At 39.4% G+C, this 25,625-nt stretch overlaps 1 protein-coding gene across 2 annotated transcripts in view; it reads right to left on the reverse strand.

Moving 5' to 3' along the window:
- The window catches only part of LOC149800934 (uncharacterized), a 44,809-nt gene extending 29,906 nt beyond the window's left edge, over positions 1-14,903 (reverse strand). Inside the window, exons 1-2 of one of the 2 annotated variants that reach the window (XM_089954998.1) lie at positions 14,750-14,903; positions 3,947-4,160 (exon numbers count right to left, since the gene is read on the reverse strand). In XM_089954998.1, the coding sequence (XP_089811124.1) occupies positions 3,947-4,027 (81 nt within the window). In that variant the 5' untranslated portion in view covers positions 4,028-4,160; positions 14,750-14,903. Of the gene's footprint in view, positions 1-3,946; positions 4,161-14,749 lie in introns of those variants that run through there. The other variant, XM_089955001.1, reaches the window with a different exon arrangement.
- Between the last annotated feature and the right edge of the window lie 10,722 nt (positions 14,904-25,625).

A 25,625-nucleotide genomic window follows, 5' to 3' on the forward strand; every position in this document is an offset into this window, starting at 1 on the left:
AAGCTGAATCATAAGGTTATAGAAACTAAAAGCCAAGTTTTAAGGTTACAGAAAGTTAAAGCAAAGTCATAAGGTTATAGAAAGTAAAAGCCAAGACACAAGGTTATGGGAAGTAAAAGCCAAGCCATTAGAATATGAAAAGTACAAGCTATGTCATAAGCTTTTAGAAAGTAACAGCTAAATTATAAGGTTATAGAAAGTTAAAGCCAAGTCATAAGGTTATAGAAAGTAAAAGCCAAGCCATACGGTTATGGGAAGTAAAAGCCAAACCATTAGATTATGAAAATTACAAGCTATGTCATAAGCTCATAGAAAGTAAAAGCCATGTCATGAGGTTATAGAAAGTTAAGGCCATGTCAAAAGGTCATGCAAAGTACAAGCTATGTCATAAGGTTATAGAAACTAAAAGCCAATTCATAAGGATATGGATAGTACAAGCCAAGCCATAAGATTTTAATTAGGTTATCGACAGGAAGTATCCCCATTAAGTACTCCCTATCTAGATTGGTTGAAAATTAAAAACCGTAAGCTCCAGAAGTTTGCATTCATAATATTTGTGAACCATTAAAACTTTTAATTATTTTACGTCAACTGTTCAAATTCTATCAACGTATATAATAAAGTGTCCGTCATCATCGAAGTTGCGATACGATATGCATCAACACAGAGAGTTCTCGATAAGATACATATGAAGAAACAGTTCAAGATACGATATATGTCAAGATACATAGTTCTCGATATGATACTTATAAAGATACAGGAATCTAGGTATGATACATATCAAGATACAGAGTTCTAAAAACGATACGTATCACATGACATAAATAACTGCACAAAATGACATATTTACATTTGGTTATCCAGTAACCGTCATTGTTCGTATTGCAATAAATTTGTGAATATTCCCCGCACTCATTTCATATATTGTTACAATGATGGTACAGTTGTATATAAATGAGGTCTCAGCGTCTCATTTAATGATGTGGTGTGGTCTTTTATGGTGAATGAAATCGGAGAATCGGGGTAAATTTCTGACTTTTGACGGGTGAGCCAGTACAAACATACCAGAGACCGGGATCGAGTCCAGAATTGAAGAGGCGGGCGTCTTACCGCAGTTTTTTTCTTCTATAAATGAATAGCTATATTTCTTCATTCTCTTTGCTGTCTATTATTTATATGCAAAATATTCATTTCTTTTTTTTTATTTTTAAAGTTTAATCCAATTACAACGTGAACCCATATTTTTCATCCCCGTGTCGTGTTGCTCTTACTTCCTCATACCTTCACATTCTTTATATGTATCTATTGACGCCGGGGATGCATTCAAATGTGGGAGGGGCGGATGAGACTCGGGATACTTGTTATGCTTCCTTCATCGTTAATCATACATTGAGGACACAACATAATATTTATCTTTTTATATTTTTGCATTCCCAATTTCTTTCTAAGTCACTGTTCCACTTGTCGTGCACATCTGCAACCTTAGGTTCAATCATACGTGTAAGAAAGAGACGAAGGAATCAGTGGTCGCCCATGCAGGCTTTCATAGTTTTCGATGTTCACGACTTTAAAGTTTGTTTTAATGTCAACACAATAAAAAGGTTTTTGATGACGTACCACCACAGAAAATATCCGTTTCTACTAGAATGCGGTTTATACAGCAAGTCTTAACCTTACATTTTACTGTTTACAGTTAAACTGTATCCTTAACCTTTAACCTTACGTTTTACTGTTTACAGTTAGACTGTATCCTTAACCTTTAACCTTACATTTTACCGTTTAAAGTTAGACTGTATCCTTAACCTTTAACCTTACGTTTTACTGTTTACAGTTAGACTGTATCCTTATTCTTTAACCTTAGGTTTTACTGTTTACAGTTAGACTGTATCCTTTAACCTTTAACCTTACTTTTTACTGTTTACAGTTAGACTGTATCCTTAACCTTTAACCTTTTCTCTTGTATCAGTACATACCTTACTGTTATTTCAAAGTGGCTTAATTTATGTATAGCCTTATCTCTTGTATCAGTACATACCTTACTGTTATTTCAAAGTGGCTTAATTTATGTATAGCCTTTAAGACGTTTTCAGTGACTTTTTATCATAGAATATTTACATCTATAGAGTGCTTTGAATTTTGATTTTTTTTTACATACTGAATTGAGTTTGTACAAACCAACAAGTAATGTTGTAAAGATGAGCTAGCGAGATGTTCTATTCAATCACACAAATTTACATGTATATTTTTCACTAAAATCGATGAGCTAAATTAATATGAAATTCGATTACACTAATCCATATTTTTGACATGCTGAGTGAAATTTTAAAACACACATACACATATCCATTCCCATGTTAAATATCAGAAGTGTGTGATGTACTCGGAATACACGCTACTTTGCTCATATTCACTTATGACCATAGCTCTCTCTCTCTCTCTCTCTCTCTCTCTCTCTCTCTCTCTCTGTTGTACCGTGTCAAGGGAAGCTAATGCTTATGTACCCAACTTCTGTCAGCATAGATCCACATCTTTCGTCGCATAGCCCCTACTCTGCCAGCCCGTAGTGCGACGAGAGCTTTTGTTGTTTTGTTTTTGTTTCATTGGAGGGGTGGGATATGGGATAACGCCATTTGTCAGCACATGATAGGCAATATATGGCGTCCAGTATATCTGGTGGACGCAGAACCATAAAATCTCGGGAAGAACCAACTATCCACGGGAAGCTAATAACATGCTTCTCACATACCCAAGCTGGTCGATACTGAGGCACGAACCCACGCAGACAGAGGTGGAATGTAAAGGCGAGTACCTTAGACTACTTGGTTACCCTGGGCTCGGCCGATAAATCAGCCCTTCCCCCGTGATGATATTGGTTTTCGGGAAAGGGGCTGATATCACCTATTCATTAAAAGCTGCGAGTATCTGCATGCAAATTTTTCTGCACACATTGGTGTACTTTTCATACACTTACCGGTGTTTCTCGTGGATGTGCAGTTACCTTCTGCCGAAGGATTCTTTTGGTGACACGTACATTACATTTCATTTGTTTGGTCACTTGTAAATCCACCTGGAATACCATAATCATCTGTCCTGTGGCCAATTTGAATTTCGTGCTTGATATGGCTGTTGCTAATTACCGGTATGTGTCTAAAGTGTACGCAGATTTGTTCTGGAATGATTTGCTTGCAGCAAAATTGCACATTTTAATGAACAAGTGACATCAGACCCACACATCGTCCATCAGTTTCAACACAGATTGGGGGGAAGGGGGTTGTTTATCGGACTGATTCTGGGTCCCGCGACGACAGTACTGGACTGGAGATCATACAGTTCTGAACTTGAGTTTGAGATGAGGTTCTTATATCAGCTAATAACAAACGATCTTTCAAATGAAACGACATTTGTGATTGGTCGAAACATCTTCCGGTCCTCATGCTGGTATTCTAGCGGTGAGAGAAAAGCTTCGCTTCTACTACAGAACGAAGTCAGTTCCCGAAGAGGCCACATATTTACCCTATACTGCTAAGGTATGTTTGATTGGGGGTTATATAGGGATTCATAACAATTTCTTAGCCAAGTGTAATCAAATTTAATATATTTTATCGTTACATGTATTATCAATTTGATTTCGTGCAGGGACGGACTACCCCATAAACCGTTCCAGTTTCATGACGGTCAGGAAGTAATGCAATGTATTAATACTGTGTATGACTATCGGGACATAAGCTATGCAACTCTCTGTAGAAAGATATGTACACGGCTAAGTGTTTCTCCAATAGCGATGTAACTCGGTCTAGAATGCTATGTACACAGCTAAGTGTATCTCCAGTAGCGATGAATCTCGGTGTCGAATGCTATGCACACAACTAGGTTGATCTCCATAAGACATTTCATTGGTTCTCTAATTATTGTTTGTCATATTGTTATGATATTTTACAGGCCTTACCTTACCCTTCATCAGATGACCCCCGTCGTCTCCACTCCAATAACTGGGATATGAAAGAAGTCCTAGACCACGGTAGGCCATTACGCCATCGTAATTAATGCGTCATACGTCTTTATGCAACAAATTCAATGTTTTTTACTACCGTTATATGGCAGTTTTCATGGACATTGGAAAAGTTTCACCAGGAAGTTGAAGAAGTATAACTTAATATCATCTGAAATGAATAAATGTGATAATATGAATTGTTCTGATGTATTAATGTCATTATATATATATATATATATATATATATATATATATATATATATATATATATATATATATATATATATATATATATATATATATATATATATGCTGCAATCGATACCAATTTGCAAACAAGGACAGATAAACAATACGCAAGAATATCAGACGGAAGGGAGAAATAAATCTTGTAATTCTTGTCGATAACGAGATCGAATCCTGTTCAGCAGTCATTTTGTATTTTATTATTAAAAAAATTAACACGTATTATACACTGATGAAAAAAATCATGAGAAAATGTGAGTACGGGTAACGTTTTGCTCCACAGAACATTTTATTTCTTTTAATCACACCATTCACTATACACTAATGCAAAATCAACTTACTTTTAACATCGCGTGTGGATAATATTTTGAATTAATTCGAGCATATTACATACAGTTCTTTAAAGATTAATACATAGTCCTTTTTCTTAGCAAAAATAGATGCTTTTAACATTTTAACCGTTTCTTTGTTCCTAATGTAGTACTTCGTCTTACTCTGAGAGTTGTCTACATATGTCATCAAACACTAGATATCCAGCGAAACCAGAATTCATTTCACGGCAGATCCGAAAGAAAAACTGGCAATAACCTCCTTGTATTATCTTGTGTCAATACTTTGTACTCATCCCGCGCTTAATACGGCATTATAGTGGCCAAAAACTCAAACATATTGATCAGATTTAGTCAATATCGGACACTTTCCACAAATAAACAAGAAAGTTATGACTTATTTAGTGTTTGTTGGTACAACTGTTAAGGCCAATATCGAGCAAAACGGATGTTTCAATACATGGAACCGCTTCATCCAAACGTTACTTACAATTTTCGAAGTATAGCTCCTTCATAATATAGCTTACTTGTGTAACTGTTCTCAGTCGTTTTATTTTACAAGCATTCCTTGAGAGTATTTTGCTTATTCCATTCCTTGTCTATAAAACATAAATTTCAAGGCCTATGAAATACTCGCAAAATAACTGCAATAATTTTAAGGTAAATACTAGAACTTATACCCGATCCGATTACAGATAACTGACCATGGAATTATAGGTATATTATGTGTGTGTGAGTTTAATGTTAGTCGTCAATCTTGTAATTCGCGTCACTTTTTTGACACCAGATCTTAGAAAGAAAACGGTGAAGAGAATTAACATTTTTCCTGTGAGCTATACGTTCTGTCATGTCTGGTTTATATTTTCATCAGCTTTTCACTAATTGCACTCAATTTGCAGTGCAGATGCTTTGTGGTGTGAATATATGTTTTAGGACGAAAATGAGTCAATGTAACATACTATTCAGGGATTTTCTTAATATTCTCAGAATCTTTCTACGTGTGGTATCCCGCAACTTGCACTGTTGGTGGGAGTAAAAGTATGTAGCACGCCAAAACTCGCTCTTAATGACCATCTTACAACCATTGTTTTCAAAATTTTAATGTCGGTGCATTTTTAGAATGATATTGATCTTTACATTGGTATATTTGAAATTAACGTGTTCAAAATTAAAGTTAAGAAAATTCAGTGAACATAGAAATAGGTTTAAATGCGTTTTGTTTTATTTACCGTCTTTAAGCACTTATAAGAAGGGTCCAGCTGCAAACAACGTAGATCATAATCTGCCGTAGCATAATAAACCCACAGATCAGGTCTATCGTGTCTGTTTTACAGATTATTCCTAAAAGCTGCACAGACCCTGAGACAGGCCCTGATCTGGGTCTGTGCAATTTGCAGTTTGACCCGTTTTATAATTGTGTATACGGTATAAAAGATTCTAGTGGCAAATTTTTAGGATCTCTTGTAGTGTTGATTATGAAACTATACATATAAACTAGAATTGAAACGGTTAATAAATTCCTTAACTGGTTACCCGTAATACTTTAATTGAACCATAATGTTTATTTTTCTTTTTCTTAAATGTTATTTTTTTTAATTATTTTTTTTTTTTTTTGCAGTCGAAAACAAATCTTGTACAAATTGGGAACTGGCGATAATTATAATAAGATCAAAACTTCCAGTCTTTTTAAAGATGTAGTAAAACTTGACGGTTACACTTGCTCATACAAATATATTTCCAACTTGTGTTTTCCTAGATGTCTTGGTATAGATTCCGCTTTTAATCATTCTGTCACAGTTTCTGCGAATTTCACGCAAACAGTACAGACCAGATTGTGATTGTCGAGATCACACAAACGCGACTTGTAAAAGCTTAGCATGACTTAGATGCAAAACCCGTAAGGCGCCTGATGTGTCAAAGAAAGAAGAGTGTTCGTGTTTGCAAATGTGTGTATGTGTGTCTGCATGTGGTCTGCATGAAGTATGTAACCTAACCTTTAGGTATAACGGTACCAATTGCGCAAGTCCAGTTGGGCGGAACTTAAGGTGTATAACCTAGCCTTTAGGTATAACAGTACCAGTTGCGCAAGTCCAGTTGGGCGGAGCTTAAGATGTAGGAACATTGCATTCAGAAATAAAGAACAACACTAGCTGTGATTGGTTCATTATGTAAGACTTGTACTTTCTGTTAGGCTTGAAAAAAAAGTTGTGCCTCTTGGCAACATGTGAGATTATGTTAATTCATATCTATATCATATTTTGTATTTTTATGATTGTTTTAAAATGTGGTACACATGGCTGAAACTGTCTGTAGTGACTAGATAACTCTTACCCCTGTCTAGTTCCAGCAGTTGTCTTCTTAAATGCAATGGAGAACCTGGTTTTGTCCTTGTCAAATTGACAATCTAGCATTGTTCTCTATGACAGTGTGTGACATGAATGCTGAGGTAGGATACAAATTATGTTTATTTCACAAAACATTAGCATTGCGGTATATGGAAAAATAATTGGTACCGTGATACCTTTAGTTTGCACCGTATACAATCAAGTGTGCTGAGGTGCTACTGTATAATATTGCATACAGTATGAGTGACTTCAACTCGCATTAATATTTATCATATTTTACAGTAAGCAGACAGGCCCAGGCCTAGGGCAAGGCGAACAAGGCAACCGCCTTGGGCTCTGAGCTAACTCGCAGTGCAATGTTTTCGCTTGGGGTCCGGCGCTCATCGCTTGCTGCATTGGGCCCCGCACATTCTAGGGCCGGGCATGTAAGCAAACCATAGTACATATATAGCATCATGCTGCATCTGGAGCAGAAATCAGTTTGCATGAAAATGTATTCATTTTAATAGATACGTTCGGTGTTACAAGGTAGGGGATGGGGTAGTTAAATGGCTGCCAAGTTTTGTAATCTGTTACCGCTAATACTCGAATCTTCAACGGTTGTCCGTATAATCGTTAGAACACCTACAGGAGCAGAGGCACGGATATTCCGTTGCATAATGCGTCTGCAGATCTGGGTCTATGCATTTTGTTAGGCCCAAGCAGTAGAATAAACAACATAGACAATGATGTGCCGGCTATGATGCGACGGCAGAACGGGGTATAGGTTGTTTGCAGTTGGACTGATATGTATACGAATACATACGGTACATGGTCAAATCCCAACGGGTTTTATAAGTTCTAATGCGGATTACAGTAGATTGCTTTTCCCATGTGAAAGTACTTCCCACACTAAAGTTGGATTATCACGACCTACACTGCTTGTATTCTGAAAATGAATGGAATACGTATTGCCTTCATTTTCATTACTATTTCATCTATCAACACCAATAATGAAACGGGTGAATGATTATTGCAGCGATAATGTCAAATACACAATACAGACACAAATACGCCACTGTCCAATAAATGGGTCCCTTACTACCCTTTCATGTTACCTATAATTTAAAATAATGCCGTTAGAGTTAATACAACGATGTTTAACTGCCGTACATACTCGCTTATAAGTGTAGCCTAATTCCAAACAACCCTACTAATGCGCTCTCAGATTGAGGACTATTGTGTTTGTTATATTGCTCATAACAAACTACATAAATCCAGATGTGCCGGGGCATTATGCAATGGCAGATTAGGGACTGTGTAGTTTGTAGTTAGATCAGAAACATACGCGAGTACATAGGGTATATTCGTTGAACGAAATACAATCACCATGACCTATTTGGTCTAATGACTTCCTATCATCATACCAAATGTTTAACCTTCTGAAATGGTTTCGTATTCGTGTAAAAGAATAAATAATATTGTTTGATCACATCATCGCAATTAACTCTTGTATTTCTATCGCCAGACGAAACTAATTTGAGAGGAATTAGTCCTAAAGGATGACCGACAAATGTACCTGCCATTCTGATTACTACAGGGTACAAGTAGCGTTGTCTGACCTACACAAGTTTATTTTTTGAACATATCTTGGTTTAAACATATGTTATCGTCTCAAAAACAAGCTTTAATAGCTTATGTGCTCTTTTCCATTATAATGCTAACGATAACTACAGAGTGGCATGATTTTCACCAAAACTAAAAGAATATAATTGAATAATAATGAGGGAAAAATGAGCGTGGAGTTGCTGTATACACAATGTAAGATCAGGATGAGAAGCGGCAAGTACTTTTAATGTGTCTTTCGGTTTCTAGTAAAGTAGACTTTTCTCCTTAAATTGTTAGTATTTCACCTCTACAGATCACTATCTGTACTGGTATCGTGTCTAACCATGTAAAGCTTTTAAAAAGTGAAAGTATTCAGAGGAAATGGAAATAAGTGTCAGTATATCACAAAAGCAAGCGAGACCTTCAACTAAGTCAGCAAAAATAGATCATTTTTTAAAGAGGTACATCTGTGTCGAAGTTTAATTATATTTAATTATTGGTGACATAAGTGGTCTAAGGTTGACATTGCCCGGGGTGGGAGTGGGAGACAAGCGCCCCAATCCTCCAAAAAATGCCCCATGCGGCTTGCGTCTCTGTCTGCCTCTGTCAACAAAAATCCAGCTCCTGGCCTTCGCGAGTGGCTTAGATTTGAAGCCCGGCAGACCATGTTTTCTACTAACAGGAGAACGGGTGAAGGCGGCCCACTGGCGCCTTAAAACCAGTTGCTTCTGGTAGATGGGACTCGTAAACCTTGGATGGTAGCTCATCTAGGAGAAGGAAAACTCCGATTCCAAACCTCTGCTGCCTTGTGGCTATACCCACTCATGGGAAAGGCTAAGGGAGTAAACCCCGGCAGAAAATCCGGAGATGGAGTCCCTAAGACGGTCTCACATTGACTTCAATGTAATTCCCATTACTCCTTTCACGCCGTTGGTGCCAAGCTGTATCGGCATTCGTCGTTCCCTTGGGCCCACCAGCTGCGTGGAGAGGGGGGATCTGCTGCATGGACAACAGCTGATTCTCCATACCACCCTGCCCAGGCTTCATAGCTCCATTGAAGAGGACACACCAGCGTCGTCGTACGGCGTCGGCACAACACGAGAAGTAGCAGTTTACCGGTTCTAAGTCAAAGCTCGATTGGCGTAGAGCTTGGCGCCAGGGGTTACTTCTGATGGTGGGAGAGATCACCAGGTCTCACTGGACAGCTACCGCCCGCCTCAAGCTGGGCAGCCCCCAGTCAGTAAGGTGCTGCCCGCCATGGCCTGCCTGCTTCACTGGGTGCGTGGAGCTTAGATAACCATCTCGACAAGTGGGCCACAAAACTCTGCACCAGGAAAGACTAAAAGAAGAAATAAGAAGACTCCAACTCTTCGTTTTGCAACCTGGAACATCAGGACCATGTGTCCTGATTGACCCCTGACCTACAGCAGATCGACGATGCACGGAAGTCTGCCGTCATCGACAGAGAACTCTCTCTCGACTGAATATTGACATTGCCTGCCTCCAGGAGACCCGACTGGCTGACAGTTGCACCATCAGGGAAGCCAATTACACGTTCTTTTGGCAGGGGAAGCCCTCGGATGAACCTAGACAGCATGGTGTAGGCTTTGCCGTAAAGAACACGCTAATCGCCTTCACTGAACCTCCATCATCAGGTAATGAGAGAATCCTTGCCCTCCGGCTGTCAACATCCTTAGGCCCAGTCAACATCTTCAGCGTTTACGCCCCAACCGTCTGCTCCACCTACGAGGAGAAAGACAAGTTTTATGAGGCTCTGGATCAGGCATTATCCAGTATCCCCAACAATGAAAGCCTTTACTTACTAGGAGACTTCAATGCTAGAGTGGGAGCTGACCATGAGGCCTGGTCCACCTGTCTCGGCTTTTACGGAAGGAGCAAGATCAACGAGAATGGTCAGCGACTGCTGGAGATGTGCTGCTCCCACAGCCTATGTGTGACCAACACTTTCTTCAAATGCAAGGAGATCCAGCAGGTGTCGTGGAGACACCCACGTTCACGCCACTGGCACCAGCTAGACCTCGTCATCACCAGAGGTGCAGAACTGGCCAGTGTCCTCCTCACCCGCAGCTACCACAGTGCCGATTGTGACACGGACCATTCCCTCGTGGCCAGCAAGGTGCGAATATTACCCAAGAAGCTGCACCACGCCAAGAAGAAGGGTCATCCACGCATCAACACATGCTGTGCAAGCAACCCAGAGAAAACACAGAAGTTCATCAGCAAACTGAAGGAAGCTCTCACCAAAGTGACACCTGATGACACTATTGACTCCAAGTGGTCCCATATCCGTGACTCTGTGTACAATTCAGCCATCACAGCTTACGGGAAGAGGGAGCGAAAGAATGTCGACTGGTATGAGGCAAACTGGGAGGAGATGGAGCCCGTGACTGAGGCAAAGAGGAAAGCCCTCCTGGCATACAAGGCTGCACCTAACCTCAGAACACTACAAGCCCTTAGGATTGCAAGGAACAACGCCCGGAAGACTGCCCACCGCTGTGCCAACACCTACTGGCTGAACCTTTGCAACAGTATACAGACAGCTGCTGACACCGGGGATACAAAAGGAATGTATGAGGGTATCAAAAAGGCGACAGGCCCCCACAGCTACAAGACCGCCCCCCTCAAGTCCAAGACGGGTGAAGTCATCACAGACCAGGGGAAACAACTGCAGCGATGGGTTGAGCACTATCTCGAGCTATATGCAACCCAAAATAATGTCACTGGAACTGCCCTGGACGCCATTCCAGACCTGCCTGTCATGGAGGAGCTAGACACACAGCCCACCCTGGAAGAGCTCGGAAAAGCCATCGATTGCCTTGCCTGTGGGAAGGCTCCTGGAAGCGACGGCATTCCGCCTGAAGTCCTCAAGAGCGGAAAACCAGCACTGCTCCAGCCCCTACACACATTCCTCTGCCTTTGCTGGGAACAGGGATACATCCCACAGGACATGCGTGACGCCAACATCGTCACTTTGTACAAAAACAAAGGAGACCGTAGCGACTGCAACAACTATCGGGGAATCTCCCTTCTCAGCATCGTTGGAAAGGCTTTCGCCCGTGTTGCCTTGGCGCGCTTGCAAATCCTAGCCTCCCGCGTCTACCCAGAGTCCCAGTGTGGATTTCGAGCCGGCAGGTCAACTGTAGACATGATCTTCTCACTACGTCAGCTGCAGGAGAAGTGTCGCGAGCAGCAGATGCCCCTCTACATTGCCTTCATAGACCTGACGAAGGCGTTTGACCTGGTTAGTCGGAGTGGACTCTTCAGACTCCTGCAGAAGATCGGCTGCCCCCCACGTCTGCTTGCTATCATCATGTCGTTCCATGAGAACATGCACAGCACAGTATGCTTCAATGGCGCAACATCTGAAGCATTCCCAGTCATCAGCGGAGTCAAACAAGACTGTGTCCTTGCACCGACGTTCTTTGCCATCTTCTTCTCCATGCTTCTCCAGTACGCATTCAAGGACTGCAGCGAGGGAGTGTACATCCATATCAGGCCTGACGGCAAGCTGTTCAACATCGCCCGTCTCCGTGCTAAGACTAATGTCACAGAGGTACTCATCCGTGAATTGCTCTTCGCCGACGATGCAGCCTTGACATCACACACGGAAGATGGACTTCAGCAGCTGGTATGCCGCCTCTCCCATGCTTGTAAGGAATTTGGACTGACCATCAGTTTGAAGAAAACGAACGTCATGGCGCAGGACACAGACTCCCCTCCCTCTGTCACAATCGATGAGTACAACTTGGAAGTTGTCGAGAACTTCACATACCTCGGGTCTAACATCTCCAGCTCACTCTCCATTGATTCTGAGGTGAACGGCAGGATTGCCAAGGCAGCAGCAGTGATGGCCAGACTTAACCAGAGAGTCTGGAACAACCCCAACCTCACAGAGAAGACCAAACTGCGTGTCTACCAAGCCTGCGTACTCAGCTCACTTCTCTACAGCAGCGAAACATGGACCACCTATGCAAGACACGAGAGGAAACTAAACAGCTTCCACCTGAGATGTCTGCGGCGCATTCTGCACATCCAGTGGCAGGACAAAGTACCCAACACAGAGGTTCTAGAACGCGCCAACATGAATAGCATGTTCTCCATTCGCAGCGAGAGGCGCCTTCGCTGGCTTGGCCGTGTCAAAAGAATAGACCCAGGTCGCATTCCCAAGGACCTGTTATATGGGGAGTTAGCAGAAGGTACACGACCAACTGGACGACCACATCTGCGCTACAAAGATGTTTGAAAGAAGGATATGAAGACGGCAAACATCAATGTCAACGACTGGGAGAGCTGTGCAAACAACCGTTCCAGCTGGCGCCTAGCTGTCAGGCAGGGAGTTCAAAACGCAGAGGAAGAGAGAAGAATAAAACAAGCTGAAAAGAGAGCTAGAAAGAAGGATAGACAAAAGCTTACTTTGGAGCTACGCCATTGTCTCCCGTAGACGGACGGATGCCAAGATAAGGTGACATAAACTGAATTATATTTAACTACAGGTGTCAGAAGTTGAATTAATATTATTATTATTGTCAGATTTTGAATTATGTTTAATTTTTTGGGGTGTCAGAAGTTAAGTTTTATTTAATTTTTGATTTCAGAAGTATTTTACGAGCTAAAGTCACATGAAGCATAACTCCTATCCATTGCTGTATAATCATCCAGTCCAATATTACATATTTTAATGTTTTAGTTAATTACCTAATAAACGTATCTTTATGCACAGAACAGATCTATATGCGTTTTCTTATAGCGTTAAGTCGAAGCAAGGACTTCAATTTGAGGCCTCAAAATATAAGTGGCAATTTAAAGCAAACAGCACAGGTTTATATAGAACTTTAATTCATTTGTAAACATTATCAAGATTTACGAGAAAAGCATTTAGAAATAACTTTGGTATATTAATTCAGATCTGGGAAAGAATGTTATGGCTTTATGTCAGCGCAGAATCATTTTGTTATTCACAGAGTTGTATTATTTATGCATCATTTTCTACGTCGACTAGACAGTGCATACACTATTTAACCTAAACACAATATGTATAATTGCGCTTCAGGTAATGTATTTCATATAAGTATATTTTATTTCAATATGGGCTAGTGTCCTATATTACCAATTAAAACACATTGAATCTTTAATTCATGTAGAAAAAGATAATGTTACTATAAAGCGATGACGCTATTTGTCCAATACCGTAAGCAAGGTGCTCGACGCGAGCTTGATGTTGAAAAAAAACCCCAATAATCTGAAGGATAAAAAATCATACAGAGTAACAAAAATACCTTAGATTACCCCTATGATCCGTTTTGACATAGGACCCTCTCTATTATAATATATAAGAGAGAAGGTACGTAACTTCCAAATACTTCGCTCCACCCATGACCATCGATTTCTTTCTGCTATTTCCGTCTTTAAAGGCACACGACCATATTATATAGCTTTTTTACTTCTGAGATATTTTTCCATTCATCAAGCCATAATTGACTTTTCTGCGTTGTACCAAACTGAAGTTACGGGCTCCGAAACGTGCGATTTTCGCGACTTTTTACTGTTGAGACAAGTCTGAGCTCATGTGATAGTAAATATAACCTTTTGAGCCAATCATATTTCGGCATTGACGTGTGTGCCACATAGTTCACCTATTTTGAAAATATACAAAATATACAAGTGCGGTTTAAATGTAAACGTACAGAAGTAAATAAACTCATCTCTGTTCGCAGAACAATTTGGACATATATGGGTCTCCTAACTGACAGAACTTTATCCAGTCACAACATCTTTACGCAGTATATATGGGATGCAAATCCAACTCAAAAAGAAGTTTGTTTAGTCTTCTGTACAGTCTATTGTTCCAGTCAAATACTGTAAATATTCGGTCACAAATGCATTGCAATAAATGTGAGAATTTCTGCATCCAATAATCCTATTTCCATATAAAAATCGCAACAATGTAACGTTTAGTTCTGCTCGTGACATTTTAGGGTAAACATGTACTCTAGGCTTACTGTTTACCACATCAATGTGTCCAAAGCTCGCAAAAGCTGGACATTATTCAACTCGTTTCATACATTCAATATTAAATCGTTACCCATTTGAGATCCTCCATACATTATATATGATACTACGCGATGCGATATAATATAATATAATATAATATAATATAATATAATATAATATAATATAATATAATATAATATAATATAACATAATATAATATAATATAATATAATACTTACCTTTTATGAATTATGTATAAAATGCCGAATGAAACAGCAAGGTCTCAAATCGTCTTCGGTCTTTTGTGTGCAAATGCATTTATCTTAACATCATATGAGATCTAAAGCGATATCATTGATAATATACAATCAACCTGCAAACGTCTAAATACGTTTTGAAAGTTAGCATTGTACACATGTTTGTCCGGGTTTAATAATTTCTACTTAAGCATATGCTATAATAAATAGCTTCACCCGGTAAATGTATTGTTATTATAACCGCAACAAATATATTCCGTTACGGATGAACAAAGGTTTTGTTTCTGTTTTAAGCAGAAAGCTAATGTCGTCCATAACTAAACAAAAGGAATTGAGCTGTCACGCCTCTAGAGTCTAGACACTAGAAAACAAATAGTTATATTTTATGGTGGTACTTTATGTCTTTATGGAAAGAAGATGGACTTTTGTTTCGTAAATATTGTTAAATACCGCTAATATATGCCAACAGACACGAATAATAATAATATATAATGTAAATTGCGTTAAAATACACAGATCATAAACTCACGACTTTCGTTATGAGAATAAAATTGGGACCGTTGGCACTGAAAAGGTTAGAATCATCGAGCCGGTAATGCGGACTTGTGTGCATTCATAAAGTATAATGCTATTTGCATTTTAGACTTAGGTCTCATTACTTAGTTCAGTACATAAAATTCATTAATATCATTATTCTTTCCACTTTTGAATAAATTGCACCACACACACACAGACAGACAGACACACACACACACACACACACACACACACACACACACACACACACATGACGAAGAGAACATAACTTTTCAGGTTTGCGAACACAAATAAGCTTTGTTAAACCAAAGAACAATTTCTGTATAAATTATTAATGACAACAACATTAAATTATTATATTTAATCAAGGATATTTTTCTAGAATTCCTGTCTTTGAAATATCATAAAACATTCTGTAAATAACCCAACTATCAATTAACCAAACCGCTGTCAAGATACGCTTTGTATGTAATAGAAATCAACATTTCTTCATAATACTCAAATCGTTGTTCAAAAATTCAAATCAACATACAATTTCATTTGCTGTACGATACTGCCAGAAAGTCATGGTTTATAACTTTCAAGTTAAAGAATTAAAATTCCATATATATATATATATATATATATATATATATATATATATATATATATATATATATATATATATATATATATATATATATATATATATATATATATATATATATATATATATATATATATATATATATATATAATAATCGGTTGCACTATATATATTTAAATCTCAGAAATATAAAATTCAAACTACGGAAACAAGGTTTCAGACACATTTTATTAGTATGCTTAAAGCGGACCAGAAAGGAACTAAAAATCAACAAAGGTCAAAGAGGAAACATCTATAATTTACAAACGATTAAGATACCTTTATACTTGTAACCAAGCGAAAATAAGTTTTAGCACCACAGACACAGCTTTGCGTGGGTCTGCCTCCCAAGAGTTGGTTATAACGAGTTCCTTTCTCAGGAATATGCCGAGCTTTGCTGAAAATGTACGGACAAGATGCTATTAGTACGTAGTACATCCCAGAGTCTAGGAAAAGAGCACTTTATCCCCAGATAGAATTCATATTTCAGATTACGTCACATATGTATGTTATCCGTATTTGACTGTCATAACGTAAAAGGAAGAAATATCGGATCACTGAGAAACAATTGGTATCTGTCCATAACTTACAAAGAGAGAGGGAGGAGGAGAATCAGTTGACTTATATTTATGTTAACAGGTGTTCTTTGTTAACAGGTGTTCTTTGTCTTTAACTTACAAAGAGAAAGGGAAAATAAGCTCAGTTTTACATATTTTTTCACTGAAAGAAGTAATACTTTACAGCAAATCAGTATTCGACTATACGAAAACTTGTTGCAGATTTAATCGTGACACTTGCAGTCTAGTCTAGTTTACTGAAAATGACAAATAAGCCTCCTAAACAAGAATATATATATATATATATATATATATATATATATATATATATATATATATATATATATAGAGAGAGAGAGAGAGAGAGAGAGAGAGAGACAGACAGACAGACAGACAGACAGACAGACAGAGCTATGTTTATGGATCTCATGAACGCACAACGTGATAAAAAGACACAGAATAAGCTGATAGGAAATATCTTTTTTATGCTAAAGCAGGGGTGGAGTGATGCTTTTCATTACAGCCAATGAAGAATCTTTTCTTAAGCAAAATAAATGAAAATAAAACAAAACAATGCAAAACAAAACAAAGCAAGCAAACGACAACAGCAATGACAACAATAAATCAAAGCTTTTGTTATTTACATCGTTAAAAAAAAGATAAAGTGCTTGTCTTCACGACAAATGCCAATGAAGTGCCCGCATACAATTTAGACAAATGTGACCTAACTTGCATGAAGTGCGGTTATTCGATATTTTTCGTTTACTGATACAGTATTGTAGATCAGTTACACTCAGCGAGTAGAGTGGAAACTTTTTATTGTCACGAACGGGCTCTTTTATTAATATATGCAATCAAAAGTTTTTCTTAAAAATGTGTGCTATTTATCTTTGAGTTTAACAGGTATGCGATATCGTGACAAAAAAAAATATCGAATGGCAACAGGTCAGACAAAAGTTGAGGTTCTAAAGAAAAAATATTGTCGAGTTGTAAGTTGACTGAGTCAAAGTTTGATGTATATGTTTCTTAAGGGTTTCTTACATTATTGTTCCATGCATATCGAATTACATTTTGTACTCAGTATCAATTTCTGGCATTTTGAAAAATTCCTGATAGTTTATTGCGGCACTATTTATGTGAAATACAAGGTTTTTTGTATTAGTCAAATGTCATTTTATCAACAGCCAGTACAAAATACCTTTTCAAGGTGGGCTTGAATTCTCTTCATTGTGAACCAGTCTGTTAGAATATTATACTTTTTAAAGTGCCTTGGAGTGACCAGGCATGGGTAGGAAAAGAATAAAGTGACCCAGTCTATCTGAATATTGAACTTCTTATAGTGCATTGAGTGCCAAGGCATGGCAGGAAAAGAACAATGTGAACCAGTCTGTCAGAATACTGGACATCAAGTGTATTGGTGTCGAGGTACTAGCACGAAAAGAACAAATTATTTATAATCAGCACAGCTATACCGAGAACAATATTTAATAAAACAAACATGTCTTGGATGAAAACAATAGAAGTAAGATCAGAGGACTGTTCCCTGTGGAACCAACTCGTTCAATTTATAACCATCTACGTAAGATGATACCATGCATTTGTATGTGCTGCATACGATTTGATCGATAGTTCTATATGGGACCTACCTAACCATCTGACAAACCATGAAGTCCGTACAGACAGCTCGATATGGGACTTATCTAACCATCTGAAATCCAAGAAGTCCGTATAGATGGCTAGGTATGGGACTTACCTAACCATCTGACAAACCACACCGCTCGTATTGATAGCTCGAGATGGGACTTAATCACTTAACAAACCATAAAGTCCGTAACTTGCAAATAAACATATCACAAAGGAGGTAGTTAAAAGCTTTCTAAAACTGTGTCAAAAGCATACTCCAGTTTCACGTAAAGGTTTAACGATGGTCTTGCATCTAAAGTTCTTCAAATTCGAAATTCTTTTCAAGTTCTCTTTCGATAAATATGAAAACCTCATTTTGTATTCTCAAGCAGAACCTGAATGCTACCAATGTACAAGAGAAAAGTACTAAGACCATTTCTTTGGGTCTCTTGACTTACTGTAACTTTGCTGACGACTTCTCCATCAGTTGTAGCACTATGTTCCCTTTCCGAGTGGCTAAGCCATGTCATAATACATTGTATTATGTTTTGGTGTATTTCAACTTGTATATTGTAACCTTTGGAGAACTTTGTCGATGGGCTTCGAGAAGTAGTGAAATAAAAGGACAGTTTACTGCAGTTTGCTCTCAAGGTTTTCTGCCATGTCAGTAGTGAATGGGGATCTTATAGGGTCTATGGGACTTATCATTAAAAATACCCTTGGGAACATATAGGGTCTATGTAAATTTAACATGGAGAAAAATCGTGGGAACATATAGGGTCTATGGGAATTAACATGGCCAAAAACCCTGGGACAATATAGGGTCTATGTAAATTTAACATGGCCAAAAAAAACCCTGGGACTGTATAGGGTCTATGTAAAATTGAAATAGGGAGGGTCTCTATTTTTTTTTTTTAAAAAAAATAAAAAATAAAATAAAAAAAGGGGTAGGCAATTCAAAGGCTATCTCTTTTCGAGAAATATGGGGGCCCTGAAAAGGGCCTTTGGGTTTTCTTCTTCTTCTTCTAATTTCTTCTTTTTCTCCACCAAGTTCTTATTTTATCTCCTACACTCTTCTTCCCTTTCTTTTTTTTCTTCTCCTCCTCTTCTTTCTTCTTCTCTTCCTCCTCTTCTTTCTTCCTCTTTTCATTTTCTTCTTCTTTTTCAATTTTTTCGTTCCATTTGCGTATTCTTATTCTTTCCTCTTCATCCTCCTTCTCCTCCTTTATCTCTTTCATGACACCACTAATCTTGTCCTTTGCTTTTCTTAAGTTATTAATTTCCATCTTTACACGATGGGGACTATAGGAATAATGATCTTCAACGAGTCTTATTAGCATCTGTTCCATTATTCCTAAGTTGTCTAAAACGTCTTGCAAGGTTTGTATTTTGTCCATTTGGTTTGACGCCATCTTCTTTTTATTCTTTGCAGAATGGTTTGAACAACGAACACTGTGGGTTCTTATAGTGAAAGCGCGGACGTGAAGGAAAACATCCCCCTAATAACATAAAATTGATCTTACCTAGATCATGACCTAACATCGCGCGTACGTGAAGGAAAACATCCCCCTACTTTCTCATTTCATATAACCACAACTATACTCTCTACATACGCTAAGAATCAATAAATAAACCCATAATCTACTATTCACACAAACTTACTTCACCATTTACAAACACAAACTTACTTCAACATTTACAAACACAAACACACACACAATCACATACACTTTCACTATTAAAAAAGAGTTAGTGTTTATTTTCACACTACTCTACCTACACACATTGGCAAATCGATCGTTATTTCTTTTCTAGAGTATTGGGTAGCCCTGAAAAGGGCTGTTGGTTTTTTTTAAACTTCAGATGCACCTATCTAATGGTTGCACCTTCCTGGCCTTGCGCCACACACGCATCTTCTTCCCCAGTCTTCTTTCACCTTTCTTCTGGGGAGCGCAGAGGGAGGATGATTCGCTTCAACACCCCAATCCTCTGTCTCGGGAATATTGAACGACATCCTCTCTTCTCTTTTCTTTTCCTCTTCTTCCCTCTCTCTTCTCTCCTCCTCTTCTTTCTTCATTCTTGCTTCTTCTACGATAGCCTCCGCTGATAGTTCGTTTACTATGCGCCTGGCATATTCCAGGTGCATCTGGAGTTCTAACAGTTTCACTATTCTGCTATTCATTCTTGTGTTGATCAATCAACAAGGGTAGCTGGACTGCCGAGCGAGTTTCAATTTATACTGAAAGCGCGGACGTGATGGAAAACATCCCCCTAAAAACATAAAATTCATCTTACCTAGATCATGACCAAAAAAAAAAACAACAACGCGCGGACCTAAAAGAAACACTCACTCACTTTTTATGCTACCCATCACTATTTTAAAATTTTGTATAAATCACTTCAATAGACTATTTACATACGCAAAGCAATCCAATTTAACCCCAAATATACACCTCAAACACCAAAAAAGACATTATTTTAATCTATTATCCATACCAACTTACTTAATCACTTACAAACACAAACACACAAACACATACCCTGACATTTTTTTTATAAAAGAGTTAGTGTTTATTTTCACACTACTCTACCTACACACATTGGCAAATGGATCGTTATTTCTTTTCTAGAGTATTGGGTAGCCCTGAAAAGGGCTGTTTTTTTTGTTTTGCTATGGCATTCTTTTTTAGTTTCTAAGAATGCGATGTCCTCTGAGGATAGACTTTCTGGCGATAGGTCTGCTTCTTCGGAAAGAGAAGAAGAACTCTTTGGTGTCGATACGGCAATCGACAAAGCCTCTGTCAGCTTCAGGTTGCTGCTGTTGTTGCTGCTGTTGCTGCTGTCTCTGAAGTCTGTACTTCTCTGTCCATTCTTCTTTCTCCCTGTTCATTTCTTCTCTGAAGAGCTCTTCTATCAGGTCTTCAGTGATTTTTAACATTCTCACATTCTCTATTTCTTCTGGCTTCGGTATCAGACTGTGTCTGACCCTATGCAAATTCACGTAGGCTTCGTTGAGCTTAGCTAGTTTGGAGCACATCTTCGTAGGAGGATGAGTCGACAATGGATGGTTAGACTGGGAACAAACCGGTTCTTAAAGTCAAAGCGCGGACGTGAAGGAAAACATCCCCCACACGGTTTTTCGAGCCGCAACGTTCATGAGAGGGATAGTAAGAAATGAAAGAGCATCAATCCAACATTCTTATAGCTAAACAAAAGACAAAAGCATTTTTTCAAAACACAAGATTTTTTATTCAAAAATCACTTAACACTAAACAACAACTCTAACATTTTTAACAATAATCCAACACTATAACATCAAACAATTTTTTCAAATCACAAACATTTTTTTCTCATTTTACAACCTACTTTAAACAGGGCTGACAACGTTGTGAATGAAATTGTGATTTCCACTGTTGGAAATCATTAGGCCATTGATGGACACTACGTTTCCTAGCTTGAGACAAAAGATAAGCATAATGGTCACAAAACCATCGATCTACTTTCACATCGTTTCTAGCAGAAGAACGAGGATCGAAATGAGTCACTAAATGTTCTAAGGAATAGCCCAGGCTGCGATGATGCAGAAAATACACACAGTACTGTCCACACACCAAGGAATCTGTGCCTTGTAATTTCACATTATTGAATCGGGTGGTTTGAGCATTTCTTCTCATAAAGTCGATGATATCGTCTTCCAAAGGGGGCAATCCATACGAATCGAAATATTCCACACATCCTTCTTGAGGAAAGTAGACGGCTACCCAGTGGGTTCCTGGGAGATGACTGTCGTCCGTGTTGATCACGTAAGCTTGATGGTCTTTAGGTTTGCGATGAGGGAGTTCATCTTTAGCACAGACGACAGGATTCCAAGAAGCCGTATACGAACTGTGGTTCAAAAGGTAATAAAGTTCCCAGGTATCCATTGTTTTGTGTTTTCCTCTTCACAGGTAATAATAAGTCGTCAATTCGATCCTGACTTTTTGCTTGAAAATGTCTGACGAATAAACGGTTATTCGTTCTGTTTCCTCACTCTGATTCAGGAGAGCTTCGATACGATGGATCTCTTGAGTGGTTAATGGTGGACAAGAATGTTCACGCAAGTCTTTATACCACTGGTGCAACACGTCTTTGTTCGAGATGAGACTCCAAGCTTCGTCCAGATACTCGTCCAATTTTTCTTCTTGACTTAACATTAGGCATTTATCGTGTTGAATTTGACCGGGATGATCGTTTTGACATCCATAGCAATTTTTCTTGATCAATTCCGTCATTTTATCGACCAAGTGTTTGGCAAAACAGGAGACTAAATGGGCTTCTTGTTCTGGCCATCTCGACTTCATTATGATTACTTCTTCTTCTTCCACAGTCTCCTCACATTTCATGTCCAAAGTTTCTCCACTAGGTAAAGAGGGATAACAGTCTTCCATGACTTCTAGTAATCTAGAATGACTTCTCTCAAACTGTTGATTTCTATGGTATTGTCAAATTCTGCATACAGGATGACGTTCACTGTGTGATCTGGAGGTGGATTTGCAAACTGAAGTTCCACACGAATCTGGCCTGATTTTATAGGGTGGAAATGTCCCTCGTCGCTGCCTTGGTCTGGAGTGAAATCAAAACCCCACAAAGCATAGCCTCCTGCATAATCGTCGTACGAAATACCGTGACTGGTGTTGGTTCCTAACTGTCCCGTGGCTTCGTACAGGGACATGTACGATCTCAAATAATTCTTTGCGACACCAAAGTTGGGCTCAAAGGGTCGGGTACACAAGGTCTTGCCGTCGCGACTGACTTCGATCTTGGACACATTGTAATGTTGAAACTCAAAAGGATTTTGATCGTGGGTTCCGTTGAAGGCTGAATTCCTGACGATACCAACAATCAAACGTTTGGGTAACTGTCCTTGGAACAGATGATCTTCGATCATAGATCGCTGTCCAGCAGGAATGGTGAACGTTTTCACTTCTACGCGTCGTATCGGATACTTGGCAGTCGTTCTGCTCAACGTCTGACTGACGTCGTTTCCCACTTTAGGTAAGACTTCCACACGACGCACGTAAAGTCGGGCTTCTTGAATGATAGTTTTGTATTCGTTGGCATGGGCCATCAAATGGAAAGTGGCACTGCTACGATTCAGTCTCAGACGGATATCCACCCCGCTGAGCAAATACTTTTCTTGTAACCACATGTCCAAATGCAAACGATCCATCAGTTCTAAACTTCGCCCTTGCAGAATTTTCTTACGACGGTCGTTAAACCCCACATTGTGAGGATTGTCATCTTCTGTCAGGACTGTGTCGCTAAACGTGCCTACACCTGCTGTGTCAGGTTTCCATACCACGCAAGCATCCAGATGAGTATTCTTGGCTTCTTTTCCGTACGTCAAGAGATTTTCCAAGTAGGCACGATATGGGTAAGTATCCATGCTGCTGCTGACCAGTTTGTTATTCAAGTACAAGTCCACTTCGCTAAATAAGGAATGCATGAAATTGTTGACAGGAGCTACTCTAGCATCGCCTCCTGGATTGGTGTTGTCCGTTTTGATCACTTTCACTTTCAAATACAGGTAACTGCTATTCAGATCGATGTAATCTTCGGGTTGTCCTTTGATTTCAAACTCGATGGGAGCTGATTCCGTCAAAGAGGAGACGGGATGAAATTCCACCCACTGGGATTCTTGCATGGTCATCATGGTGGGGGGCATGGCAAACAGGTCCAGTTCCGTCTTGGAACAAGCGCAAGACTCTCGGTGCATCATTTTTTTCTCTTTCTCAATAATCGAAAACGTCTAAGTCTCGAACGGTTCTTCTTTTCTTGGCCTTTCTCGCTTGAAGTCTGGTGAAAGGGTGTTTTCTTCGTCGTCTCTTTCTGCCTTGTCCTTGCTGAATGCCTGACTCGGTAGCGTGCAGGGCATTTATAGGTGTGTCTCGTCGGCCCAAAATGTCTTTACCCGTTTGCAGCAAGACATTTTTGCCTGCCCTCATGAAGGCTTCTTTAGGGTTTTGTTTGTCGATGATGACATTTTGGAGAAATTCTTTGCCTTGCGTCAGTGCCGCATCTTTCAAGGCGTGCAATCCGCGTGTCACCATCGGTTTCAACACCGGGGCCACCGAACGAAAGGCCGATTTCAGCATGTCTCCTAAACCGTGTCCTCGCTGTCGAGCAACCCCTCGGTACACTGGATACATGACTTACTTACGAATCGTGAGAGAACCGTTTTCGAAAATGGAGTTTCACCGTGACTTTTCCTTTGGTGAATGGAATATTTTGTCCCAAATCTCCTTTTATAGTAATGTTGACCGTGTCCAAATACGACTTGCTGACAGGCAAATAGTGAGGATGGACAAATTCGCGGTGGACGTGGTAAGTGTTTCCACCTTCCTCGTCAGCGTTCGTGGCAGAATCCACTTTGAAAGGAATGACACGCAGTAACGGTACAGAGGTGTGTCCCACCACGTTATACTCCACCACATCGGAGTACACAAACATCAAATTCAGTCCTTGGTTCAGTTCTACCGGGGCACGAAATAACTTGCTAAAAGACTCGTTGTCGTAAACGATGGGTGATTCGTTTTTCTTCATCATGGCCATTCTCATGTCCATGTCTCCGCCCAACATGTCAAACAATTCAGGACAAAATAAAATGGACAGGATTTTACTCCCGTCAAATTTCATCAAGAAGCGACGAGCTGTTTTGTGGTATTCCATGGTGACACTTTTTTTGACACTTTCCAAAGCTTTCAGAAACACGACATTAAACCTGGAGGTAATGGTGCTCACCAAATGTTGACCACTAAAATAATACCCTGGGGGAATGAACAAGTGATAGGTGGTGTACTTTTGATTTTTTGTGCCAGGGGTTTTCTTGTCATATTTGCCATAGGTATCCAAGTACTGTTGCAATTGTTCGTCATGAACTTCCACATCAAAAACATTTTGATTGGGAAGGACATTGAGGACTTGGGTCGGGTGAATCATTTCTACTAAAGCCACTTCCCAATGGGCTTCGTGATCTAACTGGATGGCCTGAGGTAATTTGGCCGTGTAACAGCACAACGTGTTGTGGGGAAACACCTCCATGGAACTGTCACTGGGTAAGGTTAAGTAAAATTGGTTTTGGTGACTCATAATTCCAGAGTTCTGTGGCTGTCCGAGGGGTTATTAATGGACGTCAGAGGCGTGTCTCCGCCCAAAATGGGGTTCTGATTGTGGTTGGAGTGGTGACTGGCACTGGCACTGGACACAACGTTCCCGTTCGAGGAGAATTTCAGGGAGGGATTGGGAAGCAGGTAACCGATGCAACTGCTCAATAAAATGGTCCACAATTGTTTGTCTCCTTGTTGCAAACTCAAATTGGCAATGGCTGCCCCGATGACACAATACACCACGAAGATTTGGCAGAAAAAGACGATTTGCGTTTTAGGCACACGTTCTCCACACCATACCCACAGAAGAACTGGGTGAAGAAGGACTGGTCGACGTAGCTGCGTCTGCTGTGTGAAAGGGCATGATGGTC

Source organism: Sinohyriopsis cumingii, chromosome 4 (genome assembly GCF_028554795.1).
Source record: "Sinohyriopsis cumingii isolate HCF-2022 chromosome 4, ASM2855479v2, whole genome shotgun sequence".
NCBI lineage: Eukaryota > Metazoa > Mollusca > Bivalvia > Unionida > Unionidae > Sinohyriopsis > Sinohyriopsis cumingii.